This window comes from Oncorhynchus keta, chromosome 10 (genome assembly GCF_023373465.1).
Source record: "Oncorhynchus keta strain PuntledgeMale-10-30-2019 chromosome 10, Oket_V2, whole genome shotgun sequence".
NCBI lineage: Eukaryota > Metazoa > Chordata > Actinopteri > Salmoniformes > Salmonidae > Oncorhynchus > Oncorhynchus keta.
The window spans coordinates 63,781,042-63,796,986 of NC_068430.1; the positions used below are offsets into that span (position 1 = coordinate 63,781,042).

At 43.5% G+C, this 15,945-nt stretch overlaps 1 protein-coding gene across 2 annotated transcripts in view; it reads right to left on the minus strand.

Moving 5' to 3' along the window:
- Nucleotides 1–15,945, minus strand: part of LOC118371476 (protein kinase C alpha type) — a 234,586-nt gene that overhangs the window by 148,460 nt on the left and 70,181 nt on the right. For both annotated transcript variants that reach the window (XM_052527508.1, XM_052527509.1), the window contains exon 3: nucleotides 11,830–11,912. In XM_052527508.1, coding sequence (XP_052383468.1) covers nucleotides 11,830–11,912 — 83 coding nt within the window. The remainder of the gene's footprint in view (nucleotides 1–11,829; nucleotides 11,913–15,945) is intronic.

The following is a 15,945-nucleotide window of genomic DNA, read 5'->3' on the forward strand; positions in this document are numbered from 1 at the left end:
TGATTTGATCTATTGACAGACAGGGAAGGGATTATACACAAATACAGTGCCTTCAGAAAGTATTCAGACCCCTTGACTTTTTCCACATTTTATTATGTCACAGGTTTATTCTAAAATGGATGAAAAAAATTATACTCATCAATTTCCACACAATACCGCATAGTGAAAGCGAGTACAGATTTAGATTTTTTTGCACATTTTTTAGAAATAAAAAAACAGAAATACCTTATCTACATAAGTATTCAGACCCTTTTGCAATGAGACTCGAAATTGAGCTCAGGTGCATCATGTTTCCATTTATCATCCTTGAGATGTTTTTACAACTTGATTGGAGTCCACCAATTGATTGGACATGATTTGGAAAGACACACGCCAGGCTATATAAGGTCCCACAGTTGACAATTGCATATCAGAGCAAAAACCAAGCCATGAGGTCGAAGGAATTGTCCGTAGAGCTCCGAGACAGGATTACGTAGAGGCACAGATCTGGGGAAGTGTACCAAAACATTTCTGCAGCATTGAAGGTCCCCAAGAACACAGTGGCCTCCATCATTCTTAAAGGGATGAAGTTTGGAACTACCAAGACTCTTCCGAGAGCTTGGTGGTTCCAAACTGAGCAATCGGGGGAGAAGGGCCTTGGGCAGGAAGGTGACCATGAACCCGATGATCACTCTGACAGAGCTCCTCTGTGGAGATGGGAGAACCTTCCAGAAGGACAACCATCTCTGCAGCACTCCACCAAATCAGGCCTTTATGGTAGAGTGGCCAGACAGAATCCACTCCTCAGTAAAAAAGGCACATGACAGTTTGCATGGAGTTTGCCAAAATGCAACTAAAGGACTCTACGACCATGAGAAACAAGATTCTCTGGTCTGATGAAACCAGATTTAACTCTTTGGCCGGAATGCCAAGTGTCACGTCTGGAGGAAACCTGTCACCATCCCTACAGTGAAGCATGGTGGTGGCAGCATCATGCTGTGGGGATGCTTTTCAGCGGCAAGGACTGGGAGATTAGTCAGGATCGAGGGAAAGATGAACGGAGCAAAGTACAGAGAGATCATTGATGAAAATCTGCCCCAGAGCACTCAGGACCTCAGACTGGGGCAAAGGTTCACCTTACAACAGGACAACGACTCTGAGCACACAGCCAAGACAATTCAGGAGTGGCTTTGGGACAAGACTCTGAATGTCCTTGAGCGGACCAGCCAGAGCCCCGACTTGAACCCGATCGATCGAACATCTCTGGAGAGACCTGAAAATAGCTGTGCAGCAATGCTCCCCATCCAACCTGACAGAGCACGAGAGGATCGTACTATACTGAAACATGTGCTGCCAGACTCATCGACAGGCATTACGTGAAGTGGCCCTTTCACCAGCAAAGCAAAAACAATCTAAATATTTAAGTAGACGACATGTTCATTATTTGCAATGAACCCTGTTTATCCCTTGCAAATAGTTGGAGAGATTTGACCCCGTTATGGAAATTGGACATTTTGAGGCATACTTGAATGCAGGACCCCCCCCCTTAAAAGATTTAGATGCACTATTGTAAAGTGGCTGTTCCACTGGATGTCATAAGGTGAATGCACCAATTTGTAAGTCGCTCTGGATAAGAGCGTCTGCTAAATGACTTAAATGTAATGTAAATGTGCATACTAAACATTTACACGACTGAATAAACACTGTTGTTTTTGCCCCTTGTCCTCTGGCTTAAAGGAGCCATGGGAACCCCACACACACCCTCTTCTCTTCGCCATACACCTCGTCTTATAATAATTATTATAGTAATAATAATAAGGGAAAGGGGGATACCTAGTCAGCTGTCCAACTGAATGTATTCAACTGAAATGTGTCTTCCGCATTTAACTCCGAGAGGTGCAGGGAGCTGTCTTAATCGACATCCACGTCTTCGGCGCCCGGGGAGCAGTGGGTTAACTGCCTTGTTCAGGGGCAGAACGACAGATTTTAACCTTGTCAGCTCGGCGATTCGATCCAGCAACCTGCCGGTTACTGGCCCAATGACCTAACCACTGATATACTATTTAGCAGACTTACAGTCATGCGTGCATTTTTGTTTAATGTATGGCTGGTGCCGGGTATCGAACCCTCTATGCTGGCGTTGCAAGCACCATGCTCTACCAACAAAATATACATTTTTATTTTCTCTTCTCATTTTATTCTCATCTGACTGGTCAGTCCTTGGAACCCACAGTTCTTCAGTCCTAGTCCTAGAGAACCACGGGGTGTGCAGGTTTTTGTGCTAGCCCGATGATTAGGTGACGGAATGTGTTAGTGCTGGGCTGGAATAAAAGCCTGCCCTGCTCAAACGCCCTGTGGGTCTCTAGGACCAGTGATTGAAGAACAACTTCTGGCTGGTTGAGAGGCGCATTGTGCTCAATGCAAATAATATGCATATATACAGTACATCACAATATAGAAGATTCATTTCATACTTCTGCTACAGGCTTTGCACGATTCATTCTTGTTCCAATAAAACTGTTAGAGTAGGAATGAGAAGTGTTTTTATGACTTAATATTTCACTCTCACGAAGTAAAGGAAAATGTATGACTAAACAGCCATGATTGTTTCCATATACAATATATAAAAGCCTATGGAAATGTTTACATTTGACATCTTAGTCATTTAGCAGATGCTCTTATCCAGAGCGATTTACAGTAAGTAGTGAATACATTTTCTGTACTGGCAGTGTATAGAAATATTGATGCCACAATGGATAATTTGTACATTTCTTTATTAAAAATGTAGTTATTTGTTACATTTCACTGTGTAAAACCTAGCGGTACTACTTATTTCTCTGAGTGTGTGAAATGCTGAAATGAAACCAAGCGATTTCCAAAAAACAAGGCCTGTAGCTGTCAAACAGGGGGAAAGATTACCAGGAGATGGCTTTCGTACTCAAACACAACGCTGTGTATCGTTTTTGCTGCAAGCTCTTTCCTATAAAAGACTACAAAACAATAAAGGGAGGCGTGAATGACTGGTCAAATATCAATGCCATTCTGAAACACCACGAGGGTAGTAGTCCTGAACACACAGATAATATGATTAAGTGGAGAGAACTTGATCTGCGCCTAAGTCGGGGACAGACTCTTGACCAGACACAAAATAGTATTTGGGAGGCTGAAAGAAAGAGATGGCGGGGATGTCCTTACACATTTAATAAAGAAAGAAACCTAGCATTCAGGGGTTGATCAGACAAACTCTTCCAACCAGATAATGGAAAGTCCCTAAAAGAGGTTGAATTACTGGCAAAATTTGACCCCGTTATGGAAAATCATCTCAGCAAAATGAAAGATGGAGAGACACATGCTCATTACCTTGGGAAGCGCACACAGAATGAGCTGATACAGATTGTGAGTGACAAGACTCTGGAAGCAAGTGACTCAAGTAAGAGACTCAAAGTACTTCTCCATAATCTTGGACTGTACACCTGACATTAGTCACCGGGAGCAAATGGCCATTATTCTGAGAAGCGTGGCTTTAAAGGGAAAGCCAGAGATCAAGTAGCACTTCCTCGGTTTGTGAATGTTGAGGTTTACAACAGGCTTGAATCTGTCCACTGTCATCTTAGATGAGCTGAACGAGCTGAAGATTCCATTTGAAGACTGCAGAGGGCAAGCTTATGACAATGGGGCCAACATGAAGGGCAAGCACCAAGGAATACAAGCCAGACTGCTCAGTAAAAATCCCAGAGCCGTGTTCGTCCCTTGTCATTGCACATACTCTAGACCTTGTCATTGCACATACTCTAGACCTTGTCATTGCACATACTCTAGACCTTGTCATTGCACATACTCTAGACCTTGTCATTGCACATACTCTAGACCTTGTCATTGCACATACTCTAGACCTTGTCATTGCACATACTCTAGACCTTGTCATTGCACATACTCTAGACCTTGTCATTGCACATACTCTAGACCTTGTCATTGCACATACTCTAGACCTTGTCATTGCACATACTCTAGACCTTGTCATTGCAGATGTTGCTAAATCGTCAAATGATGCAGCTGGGTTTTTTGGGCATGTGCCAAAGCTCTTCACCTTCTTTTCAGCTGGCACACAAAGATGGAGTGTTTTGAAGAAACACGTGAAAATAACCGTGAATTCATTTAGTGACACGAGATGGGAGAGTCGGCTCCAAAGTGTTCATGCAATCAGGTATCAGGCTTCTGAGGTTCGGGAGGCATTACTGGAAGCCAGACAGACGGTCAACGATCCTGTGGCCAAAGTGGAGGCACAAGCACTCGCAGATAAAGTTGGGTCCTACCACTTCTTGATTTGATGTGTCGTATGGTGTGAGATACCGACAATGACAAACAAGGTGAATCAGCCTCAATGCTGTTGTATATCGCAGTGAATTTAATCTCAAATGAAAAGGGCTCCCTGAGTACCGTACATACCCGGGAAACTGGATTCTCGGAGGCCCAGACAACAGCCAAAAGCATGTGTGAATAAATGAATGTGGAGGCTGTTCTGAAAGAAAAGGAACTGAGAATCAGCAAGAGGCATTTCAGCTGATGAACCAGTGACTGATGCACTGAAGAACCTTTCAGTCAACAACTTCAACATTGTGGTCGACTCTGTTGTTAACATCCACGGATGAGATATTTGAAACACTCAACCAAGTGAAAACCAAATATGGAGTGCTGCTGACCTTCAGCACTGCCTCTCAGATGTCCAGTGAATCTTTAAAGGCTCACCGCATGGAAGTTGAAAACACTAACCTTCAGAGACGACGGTGACCTCAGTGGAATGGATCTGGCACACGAGATTCAGAATGTACCTGATCTGCCATCAGATAAGATGACCGACTGCCTTTTGAGCTGCTTTCCTTTCTCTGTGAGAACGACCTGGAGGAACTCTATCCTAACCTTTGGACGGTCCTAAGAATTGCAGTCACCCTCCCAGTAGCATCATAAGAGAGAAGCTTTTCAAAAAGGAAAGCTCATCAAAAGCTAGTCGATGTCTTCTGTGTCACAGGAACGTCTGAGTGGCCTGGTCATCATGAGCATAAAATACGACGTGGGGAAACATGTTACAGGAACGTCTGAGTGGTCTGGCCATCATGAGCATAAATCACGACGTGGGGAAACATGTCACAGGAACGTCTGAGTGGTCTGGCCATCATGAGCATTAATCACGACGTGGGGAAACATGTCACAGGAACGTCTGAGTGGTCTGGCCATCATGAGCATTAATCACGACGTGGGGAAACATGTTACAGGAACGTCTGAGTGGCCTGGCCATCATGAGCATTAATCACGACGTGGGGAAACATGTCACAGGAACGTCTGAGTGGTCTGGCCATCATGAGCATTAATCACGACGTGGGGAAACATGTCACAGGAACGTCTGAGTGGTCTGGCCATCATGAGCATTAATCACGATGTGGGGAAACATGTCACAGGAACGTCTGAGTGGTCTGGCCATCATGAGCATTAATCACGACGTGGGGAAACATGTTACAGGAACGTCTGAGTGGTCTGGCCATCATGAGCATTAATCACGACGTGGGGAAACATGTTACAGGAACGTCTGAGTGGCCTGGCCATCATGAGCATTAATCACGACGTGGGGAAACACATGTCCCACAACGACGTCATTGATGACTTTGCCTCGAGAAAGTGCAGAGGAGGAATGTCTGAATTAAAATCTTGCCTTCAAAACATTCAAATGTTTACACACTTAGGAACTTTTAAGATTGCACGGCAGAAGTGCATTTGTGTAAATGACTGCTTAACTAACTATGTGACATACTTTCTCAATTTCTTCCAGACAGTCCAGATAAACTGGTGCTGATGCTGATGCTGAAAATGCCCAGGCTGTAGAAGGAACCAAAGTTAATCACACAGCTGTGTTGGTTTTATTAGACTATTCGGAGACACAAAGCTGCTGCCATAGCCGATAGGATTACGTTTACATTGTATAGACAGAGCTAATTGTTTAATATTATGAGGACTGGAGTAATTGCCAGGCAGCAGAGCCAAAGCTCAGTGCTATATTTTATCATTTTATATTTTCTACAATTTCTTATTTATGTTAATATTCACTTATCTTAAGATACTACAGACAATATTTGATTCAATGAATATTGTTTGTTTATACCTCTGTCTGTTTTATACAAGTCTACTTATTCTTAGACTGCAAAATGGAGCAAACTGTTTTAACGGAGGGAGGACTGGAGTGCGAGCACTGGGGTGTCAGGCGTGAGTGTGTGGCAATGGCAAATGGTTTACATGGCTCAGGCAGGAGGGCCCCTTAGCAGAATTCTGCTTAGGGCCCCAGGGAGGTCGGGACTGTGAATACTTTCAAAACAATCTATTAACAACATTGTACATACAGGAATTGATAACCAGATCACTCCATATATACATGTATATAACAACCATGATGAGGTTATATTCCCACCACATCAGTAGATGGTAGTAATGAGTAATAACTTATGTTCATTCAATGTCTCGCTTTCATTTAGTGCCGTTTGATCAAGTAGCCTGCATATGACAGTGGATCATAATAATTAGCTCTGTGTGGTATGAGGAACCTCATTAGCCATACAGACTCAATGATCTGACACCGTTCATTTGTGTGGGAGGGACAAAAGAGGCATTCAGCCTCGCATCCTGTGAATTGAGGCATTGGTGGTGTCCAAAAGGGCAACCTATTTCCTAAATAGTGCACTACTTTTGAACAGAGCCCCTGGTCAAAAGCAGTACACTATACAGGGAATAGGGTGCCATTTGGAAAGCAGATATTATTAAAAAATGATTCAAACAAGAGGCTCATTAAAGCAACCTCATTAACAACATGTATTAAACTTGTTGACCCCCCCACAATCTTCCTCAGCCACACTGAATTAATGGGGCTTCTGTAGTCTAGTTAGCCTGGGTCTCGTTCATGAATGTAATTCTATGTGACGGTTATCAGAAGCTCCAGTGGAGCAGCGCAGGCGCCAATGACTGTGCTGAGAGAGAGCGAGAGAGAGACAGAGAGAGAGAGACAGAGAGAGAGAGACAGAGATGAGAGACAGAGATGAGAGACGAGAGACAGAGATGAGAGATGAGAGACAGAGATGAGAGATGAGAGCGCAGAGAGAGAGAAAGAGGAAGAGAGGAGAAAGAAAGAGCGCGGGAATGAGAAAGAGAAAGTGAGGAAAGAGGTCATGGGTTTTCATTTGGCTAAAGCAGCAGGGACATCAGCACCCTCCACTCCGCTGTACATGTCAACACTAAAAGAACGAGAGAGTGTGTGCTAAGCACAAAAATGTTGTTTCGAATTTCCAGCGCTCGGTGTATAAGCCACAATCTCTTTGGAACGTCTGACAGAGTGGAGGCTGCTGAGGGGAGGATGGAATGGCATCATGGAATGGCATCATGGAATGGCATCAAACACATGGAAACCATGTGTTTGTTGTATTTGATACCATTCCATCTAATTCCGCTCCAGCCATTACCACAAGCCCGTCTTTCCCAATTAAGATGCCACCAACCTCCTGTGGTCTGGCATGCAAGCTCAGGGGCATGTGCTACTGAGAGCACACTCTGGTATTCGACTCCATTGGGGGCGAGGGGTGAAAAGGAGGAGAGGGGGGTTGGAGTGTGCCAGAGATGGGCATGATTACATCATAGAGACATGGCAGGCTAGCAGGCTACATTTACCGTCAGGCATTTACCGTTCATATACTGGGGAGGTAGGAAGGATGGGTCCTTCATGACTCAGCCACTGGCTCTCTCAGGCAGCATCCCCAATGACAACCTATTCCCTATATAGTGCACTGTTTTGAGACCAAGACTCGATGGCTGCGTTCACACAGGCATCCCAATTAAGATTTTCTTCCTCCACTAATTGCTCATTCGACCAATCACATCAGATATGTTCACATCTGATCGGTCGAAATACCAATTAGTGAAAAAAAAATCAGAATTGGTCTGCCTGAGTAAACAAAGCCTATGTATTATCCCGAGTAGTACACTATGTAAGGAATAGGGTGCCATTAGGAATGCAGACATCTGTGTTTCATCTCCATGGCCCTGTAGGGGGACCAGGAAGTCCATGCATTAGTAATAGTGATGGGGAAAAAATTAATAGTTACATATCGGGATATTATTTCTGACGATATAGCGTATGACTTTATTTTTGTGCTGGTTGCCTGTACCTGAACCAAAACTCCAGTCTTTTTCCTTCATACTTTGTTATCAATTAGGGACCGAATTGTATTTCCATGACTGATCAAATCTATTTTATTCATGTCTCTCTCTCGTCTCTCTGCAGCAGACATATGGTGAGCAATATGTTTGGAACATCGAATAAAATCACAGTCTTGAATCACAATACATATCATATCGCCAAATAAGTATGGTGATATCATATTGTTAGGTTCCTGGCAATTCAAAGCCATAATTATTAACCAAACTTGTTCTGCAAAACACTACACATACTTGCCAAGCCTCTGTTGGCAACAAGGAACAGAGTGGTCAAATGAAACCATTTTGAAGCAGTTAAATGCACTAATCTAGCTAATTAACCCTCAATGTGCCTCCGGGAAAACATAGCCCTTTTGCTCAAGTGGAAAGGGTGGTATTTGGAGATTGGTTGATGCGAGCGCAACAGTTTTTCATTAGTCCTTTACAGTACACTTTGCCATAGGAACCTATTCTTCAGTATGTTTGCTTTTCCATATTGCTGAAGTGCTCCAAGTTACACATAGTCAGGGCTAAGGTCCCAAATGGCACCCTATTCCTTATTTAGTACACTACTTCTGACCAGAGCCCTATGGGAAGTAGTGCACAATATAGGCAATAGGGTCCCATTTGGGAGAGAACCATGGTTTATGCTCCTAGTATTCACCCTTTATTTTGGATTCTGCCCACCTAGCAATTCGGTTGCTAGGGAAAACTGCACATAGCGCTAACATGTGCAGCGAATCTATCCCAGCTGAGCAATTCACATTGTACAACCTCTCTGCGTGCCAAATGGCACCCTATTCCCTATATAGTGCACTATATGGGCCCTGTTCAAAAGTAGTGCACTATATAGGCAACAGGGTGCCATTTGGGATGCGTATCCCATGTGGAATGGGCTAAATTATTAAGATGTGGGCATTTCGCGAGGCTAACGTTGGCTCGCGGCAGTCATTATGGCTACATTAGCAGACTCAAAAAAACAATGCACACTTTTTGTTTGAATGCATCCTGGAAGCCCATGAACCAGACACTTTTCAGTAGGAACAGTGCTTTTCTTACATTATGTAACTCAACCATCTGTTACTGTAATGCTGAGAAATGTGGCCACAGATGACTGATTTGCTAATAACATATCTGATAGGATGCCCTAGATCTGAAGTCACTATGGGGGTCACTATGGGGGTTGGTAAACTGGTTGGTAAGCTGGTCCTAGATCTGTGACTAATGACAACTTCTGCCCTAATAAGTCCATAAAGTTGGATTACTATAATTGACATGAACATATATCTGGAATGCTGACAAAATGGGGAGTTACCTGCTGCCCTTATCATAACCCCTCTAAGCCCCACTAGCAAAGACAATCCCTTAGCACAGGGGTGTCAAACTCATTCCATGGACGACCTGGCGCAGGGTCTCCCGAGCTCGGTCCTTGGGATCCAAAAATTGGTGCATGTTTTGTTTTTCACCCTAGCACTGCACAGCTGATTCAAATAATCAACTGATCATCAAGCTTTGATCATCTGAATCAGCTGTGTTACGGCATGCCCAAACAGGACGCGCGCCATTGTGCGCAAAATAATTTTGTCCAAACGCGATCATGACACGCAGGTTGAAATATCAAAACAAACTCTGTACCAATTATATTAATTTGGGGACAGGTCGAAAAGCATGAAACATTTATGACAATTTAGATAGCTAGCTTGCTGTTGCTAGCTAATTTGTCCTGGGATATAAACATTGGGTTGTTATTTTACCTGAAATGCACAAGGTCCTCTACTCCAACAATTAATCCACACATAAAACGGTCAACCCGAATCGTTTCTAGTCATCGCTCCTCCTTCCAGGCCTCTTTTTCTTCTTTGGACTTTATATGGCGATTGGCAACTAACTTTCATAAAAAGGTGCATTACCACAACCAACCTCGGTTCATCTTTCAATCACCCACGTGGGCATATGTTCCTAAAAATCAATGAGGAGATGGCATGTGGGTATATGCTTCTAAAAATCAATGAGGAGATGGAATGTGGGTATATGCTTCTAAAAACTAATGAGGAGATGGGAGATGCGGGACGTGCAGCACGTTCTGTGTCACAAATAGCGTGCGCGAGTAGCTTGGGTGCAATGATTGAACAACGTGCATGTGTACATTTATTTAGCAATGCTCGCGCACGCCACGCGACCGGTGTGGTCAGCAATCAAGTACAAGGGAGGAGCGAAAACCCACAGACACACAGCCCTCGGTGTAATGACTTTGACACATGTACACGTACTACTTTCTTTAGAGCTTGGGTGTCAGCCGCGGGGCGTTCTACTGAAGGCAGCGGACGGCTGGGGAGCTGGAATGACACATCTAAGGTTACAGGGCCACCCGGAGAACGCCATGAGAGGGAGATGGCATCACATTGCCTATATCGTGCAATATTTTGGACCAGGGCTCTGGTCAAAACTACTGCACTCTATAGGGAATAGGATGTGTTTTGGGATGCAACCAGTTAGAGTTGTGCTGCTAGGCCAGGCTAGTGTACCTTCACACCTAACGTGCTAGGAGGCCACACTCCCACAGAGGAAAGTACTAGGAGTCACTCTTCATCCACTGCTTTGGCATCTAAGTGGTGATCCAAGTAAGATTTATTCAGGAGAGATTTATGCACTAAATAATTCAACACAGATGCTGAAGGTTAATGTAATATCTTCTCATGTGATGTCAAGAGTACCAAGTATGACACTGGTGTGGGTTGTCATTTAGTTAGACTACTGGGGCCAGTCAACAGTCTTAAATCATGGGGGATCTCCCCATGTCCCGGCTCTTAACAGGGAGTAAACGAGTGTACACTTCGGAGTGGACCTGGAAATGTCATCGAGTGATATAATGACTGGGACAAAGTGACCCCTCAGAAAATAAAATGAGGTATATTGAGGTGAAACGAGGTAAGCTGGCCATCAGCTGGTTTGATTCATCCAGAGAGCCCTATTCATTATCCGACTTCCTGCCAGAGTGAGAGATTAAAGCAGACGTGTCCAAAGTCACTGAACTTGAAGTGACCGGTTGCGTTCACTAGGCATCAAATTGAGAAGAGTCCAGGTGGTCATTTTGTTTTCCATTTCAGAACGCACCGTTTTTATTGTCAGGTGTTTGAAAGTAAAGTACAGAGCCAACTTCTTTATGATACCAAACCAAAAGAACTCTGCCAAAATTCAATTCCTACAACTTCAAGCCAAAAGAACTAGCCTGACTGGCCTCCCAATATACAGAGCAAGGTGATGTATGATACTACAGCTCTGGGCCTCCACACACAATGATCTCCTGTCAGACAAGGAGCAGACTCATTCTTCTTCCTTAATGCTCAGCTCCGGTCAACGAGACAAGGACGTTCGGTCCGTCCTGCAAGGCTGTCACTTTGAGAGTAGCCATATACTTAGCCTGTGTCCCAAAAGGCACCCTACACCAACAGATTTATACACTGTATGGTAATAGGGTGTCGTTTGGGATGCATGCTTGGAAGAGATTTGCCTTGGCGGTGCCCCCTTTTGCTAGGGGTGCATTTTGGGAGGGGTACATTGACAGAAGCTAAGGGAACCTAAGAGTGGAGAGGCGGTGAGACCATGAGGGGTACGGCTACTTACGTCTGTGTCGGGACCCTTATCCGCACCGGGGCAGGAGAACGTGACAAACTCATGGCACCTCTTGTGGACCACGAAACAGCAAACTATATAGAGAGAGAGATAAATAAAGACAGAGAGAGAGAGAGAGAGAGATAAATAGAGAGAGAGAGATAAATAGAGAGAGAGATAAATAGAGAGAGAGAGAGAGATAAATAGAGAGAGAGAGATAAATAGAGAGAGAGATAAATAGAGAGAGAGAGAGAGAGAAAGAGAGAAGAGTGAGTCAACTTGATTTGTTTTACTGTATCATAGCTTTAGCAGATCTAAATTAGCCTGAAGTCTTGCAAGACATACAACAGACACCACTAAGAGCAGAGCGGGGGAAAAACGAATGTCTGGCTAATCATCTCTCCAGATGGCTTGTACAGCCTATGGCAGCCAAAGTACTGTACTGTACCACTACCTCACTGTCTCGTAGGCCTTACGGGCACACAAAAACACACACAACGGCACGGCACAGAGCTCCGCATTCTCACAGCCTCATTGAGTACACCCAGTGTTTGGCTACACTAGCACCACATTGGAAACCGAGCGGAGCTCAGACACTGGGGGATAATAGTGGTGGTGGAGCTGAGTGTATTGGCTGCTTGAATAATAGATAGTCTCTGATGGCTCTGTCTTTTAGCTTGGCTACAGATTGCTGTGCCTATAGATCGCTCAGAATTGTAGCTATATCTTTGGTCTCCATCTAGCTCTTTCTCTCGCTCCGAACTATAGTATACTGAACAAAAATATAAACGCAACATGTACAGTGTTGGTCCCATATTTCATGGGAAAATTAAAAATAAATGTTGTTCGCTCTATGCTAAATGTTGTTCGCTCTATGCTAAATGTTGTTCGCTCTATGCTAAATGTTGTTCGCTCTATACTAAATGATGCCACTGTAGATCAATAGCATTTATGCACCGCAGTTAACAGCTACCACTAGTAATGGTTACCCCTTTGACCTTTTCATGACCCAATCATGACCCAATTACTCAATAGCAACGTGTAGGTTACGTTATAGTAGCAAATGGTGAGAAGGCGGGTAACAACGCACTAAAGAGGTTTTTACACCATTATCACAATTTCTGTAGTAGCAATTTTCACAAACTTCTAAGTAGAATGGTGCAACGTGCCCACTCAAAGCTAGGCTTCTTTTAGCTTTCAAATCAACATATAGGCCTACTGATCAACAGAACCAGCCTAGCGGAGTATCGGCCGGTCCTACATTTATTCAGGGAGTCTGATCTGGCTGAAACAAAGTACGCATCAAGGCCAATGTCTCATGTTAACATTAATGGTGGCCAAATCAATATCAACAACCATGTACCATCTCACCACCTCCCACCCCTGAGATACTGGCTTGTCAATACCCCCGCGAGACCACAACCCATAACTTATATGACCACAGCCACCCACATGAAAGCAGTCACGCCGTAGATCCAAATGATCAATAACTGCCATAAATCTGCAGTATAGCCGGAAAATGGTCTGAAGTATCCAGATCATTACGAACTGCCACATGACGCCACAGAGTGTTATCAGCGAGTAAACAGTGAGTATGGTCGCAACAAACCAACGCGCAATAAAAATGACCGCTCAAATTCTATCCCTTACTCACAATTATTTGGTTCCTGAATCACGTCACGTAATGATATACAGGAGGTAGACAATTTTCATTTGCGTGGCACAACTTGCTGTGAGGCCGAGAAGGAAGACAGTGCACTGTCAGGCCCCAGCAGTCAGAGAGATATACAGTGGTCTGTAATCTCTAATAAATGCAGAGTAAGCTGTGAACTATGGTCTCTGAGGGATTAAAATCGTCCATAATAATGAGACACATTAGACTAAAGTCTCGCAGCAGTTCAGTGGATGTCTATTCTATTTCGGTGCTCCCAAACTGCTCTGAGAAGTGTGTGAAACCTGCTGCTCCAGAAGAAATTGGGTCATTCTGAACAATAGGGAACATTGCTGTTCAGCTAAGACGGCAAAAAAGCACATGACCCAACCTATAACCTGCCCTGAAGTGATCGTTTCTTTATGAGACTTTCCTTGCTAGTGGTTGAAAGAGAAAGGTCAAAGGGCAGAAGGCTGAAGGGGTTACGGCTACATCTCCATGGATACAGGCCCTGGTGGCCTTATTAGAGGGGCTATCTGCCGGTGAAACTAGATCCACTGTTCTCCTACAGGCCGAAAGGAGCACTTACTGTAGGGCCTCACCACTCATCCATCACCACCTCCATTTTAGAGCAACAGTCTCATTAAGGGCCTAAAGAACAAACAAGCCTTAATGCAACTGCACTGTTGCCATAGGTTAATGCGATCAATTTTGTAGACTTGTAAATACAGGGGGACTGTATTGAGTGATGATTAAAAGCTAATAGCAGGACCTTATTAATCAGGGTTTCACGGTTCTATGAGATGGTATGAGCTGAGCATGCAGTAGCTGTACTTGGATCAGTGGAAGTGTCAATGGCTACGAATCACTATACAGTTCCTGGATCGGGTGCAATGTGGACAAAGTGGTGGATTTGCACAACTGCACTTGGATCAGAACAAGAAGTACAGCTAAAGGGATAGTTCACCCAAATTACGAAATAGCACATTGGTTTCCTTACCCTGTAAGCAGTTTATGGACAAGGTATGACAGCAAGCCATGCTTTGGGTTTATTTCCCTGGCACGGTTTCCAAATGCTAACGTTCTAGCTTTTGTGGCACAAATCCCATCCAAGTCCTGGTAGCGTTATTAGCATGTTTTGTACAACATATCCAAACCCAACCGAAAGTATCTCAAATTGGTTGTGAAGCTCAACAAAGTCACTTATAGATGATTTGAACATGATACGTGAAAAATGCTTAAATCTGAACTGTAACTTGAATGGGAGTCATGGTACCAATATTATAATTTTGAGCATTTGGAAACAGTGCCAGGGACCCTTAAGAAGTTCTATTAAATTTACGCCTAAAATGACATACCCAAATCTAACTGCCTGTAACTCTGCCCCTGAAGCAGGGATATGCATATTCCTGGTACCATTTGAATGGAAACACTGAAGTTTGTGTAAATGTGAAAGGGATGTAGGAGAATAACACAATAGATCTGGTAAAAGATAATACAAAGAAAAAAAAACGTTCCTTTGTATTTTTTTTGTACCATCATCTTTGAAATGCAAGAGAAAGGCCATAATGTATTATTCCAGTCCAGGTGCAATTTAGATTTTGACCACTAGATGGCAGCAGTGTATGTGCAAAGTTTTAGACTGATCCGATGAACCATTGCATTTCTGTTCAAAATGTTGTATCAAGACTGTCCAAATGTGCCTAATTTGTTTATTAATAACGTTTCATGTTCAAAACTGTGCACTCTACTCAAACAATAGCAAGGTATTCTTTCACTGTAATAGCTAGTGTAAATTGGAAAGTGCAGTTAGATTAACAGGAATTTAAGCTTTCTGCCAATATCAGATATGTCTATGTCCTGGGAAATGTTCTTGTTACTTACAACCTCATGCTAATCATATTAGCTTACATTAACTCAACTGTCCTGTGGACGGGACACCGATCCCGAAGAGGTTTTTAACCAAAGCATGGATTGTTGTCAAACATTGTCCATGGACTGCTTACGGGGTAAGGAAACCAACATGAACGATCCCTTTAACAACTGTAGACTGATCACTTTTAGGCTGTACCTAGATCAGAAATAACAGACTCAAAAAGATAGAGAGACTTTGTTGGACCTGGTGAGGTTTCATAAGGTTTTGCTTCCACGGGGAGAAGGAGATGAGCTAGTGAAAACGGCATTAGAAGAGCAGAGAGAGAAAATGTCATGTTGACTTTTAATGAAAGGTCTCGCTGTGATCTCATTATCATCAATTATGGAGGAGCCACAATGCAATGTGGATTTGACAATAAATACTTATTACATCTTCAAAAACCCCTCCAGCAGCAGATCAAGGGGTAATTATCTGAATGATAATGTCTCTCTTTCCATGCAATCGATCCTGACTCCTATCAAACCATGCCCATGCTAATGTTATGGCGAATGGTTGCAATTCAGAGACGTTCGTTTGTCATTCCGTGCTGTAGAATGAAGAT